Raw genomic sequence first — 1,103 nt, 5'->3', positions numbered from 1 at the left:
GGTTTTATTGGGATTAAATAAATAGCGTCGGGGTTGGGGGGGTATGGACAGTGCGGGGGACACGCGCGTGTCACCCCGGGGGTCCTGTCATGTCCCCCGTCCCCCCACTGGGACCCAGGTGTCCCCGATGTCCGTCCTCTTCCCCCTCAGACGCCCTCCTTGGTCTTGGTGGTACTCAGGGGGACGGTGACTTCCTCGTCCTTGAGGTGACCCGCTCTGTCGCAGTGCCGGGAAAGAGGAGAAAACCCCAAATCTTCAACCTTTCTCCCCAAAAACCTTCTTCCCGTCTCACTCCCAATCCCTTTGGTCCTCTTCACCCCAAAACCTTCGTCCCTCACCCCAAAACCTTCGTCCCTCACCCCAAAACCTTCACTCTTTTCACTTCAAAACCTTTGCCCCTTCTCCCCCAAAACCCTTTGGTCCTCTTCACCCCAAAACCTTTGTCCCTCACCCCAAAATCTTCACTCTTCTCGCCCTAAAATCTTCAACCCTTCCCACCCCAAAACCTTTGGTCCTCTTCACCCCAAAACCTTCGTCCCTCACCCCAAAACCTTCAATCTTCTCACCCCCAAACCTTTGGTCTTCTTTGCCCCAAAACCTTTGGTCTTCTTCAACCCAAAACCTTCATCTCTTCTCACCCCAAAACCTTTGGTCTTCTTCACCCCAAAACCCTCAACTCTTCTCGCCCCAAAACTTTCGTCCCTTCCCACCCCAAAACCTTCGGCCCTTCTCTCCCCAAACCCGTTTGGGCTCCTCCAAGAAATCTTGCCCAAAAATGGCGATTTTCCCCCTCCCGTCAACCGTGAAAGGATCGGGGGGAGAAAAAGGGGATCTGGTGGGGACGGGGTCCATCGGGGGGACGCTTCTCTGGGGAGCTCCTCACCGTCTCTCCACGTCCTTGACGGTCTCGGGCAGGGGCACGTTGCGGGTCTCGGGCAGGAAGCAAGTGGCGATGGCGGAGATGATGGGGGCAGCCCCATAGATGATGAGGGGCAGCACCGGGGTCACGTCGGCTGCCATGCGCACCAGTGGGGCCACCATGCCACCCACGCGGGCCATGGGGCCCCCCAGGCCCATCCCCGTCTGCCTGTGCCGGGGAGGGG

The 1,103-nt window shown here is 58.2% G+C and overlaps 1 protein-coding gene across 1 annotated transcript in view; it reads right to left on the bottom strand.

Moving 5' to 3' along the window:
- Positions 1-672: 672 nt before the first annotated feature.
- LOC104284768 (solute carrier family 22 member 6-like) overlaps positions 673-1,103 on the bottom strand; it is a 9,933-nt gene continuing 9,502 nt past the window's right edge. The window contains 1 exon segment of the mRNA XM_009883138.1: positions 673-1,087. Coding sequence (XP_009881440.1) covers positions 673-1,087 — 415 coding nt within the window.

This window comes from Charadrius vociferus, unplaced genomic scaffold (assembly GCF_000708025.1).
Source record: "Charadrius vociferus isolate BGI_N301 unplaced genomic scaffold, ASM70802v2 scaffold2024, whole genome shotgun sequence".
NCBI lineage: Eukaryota > Metazoa > Chordata > Aves > Charadriiformes > Charadriidae > Charadrius > Charadrius vociferus.
This window is presented reverse-complemented; position numbering and strand designations above follow the sequence as displayed.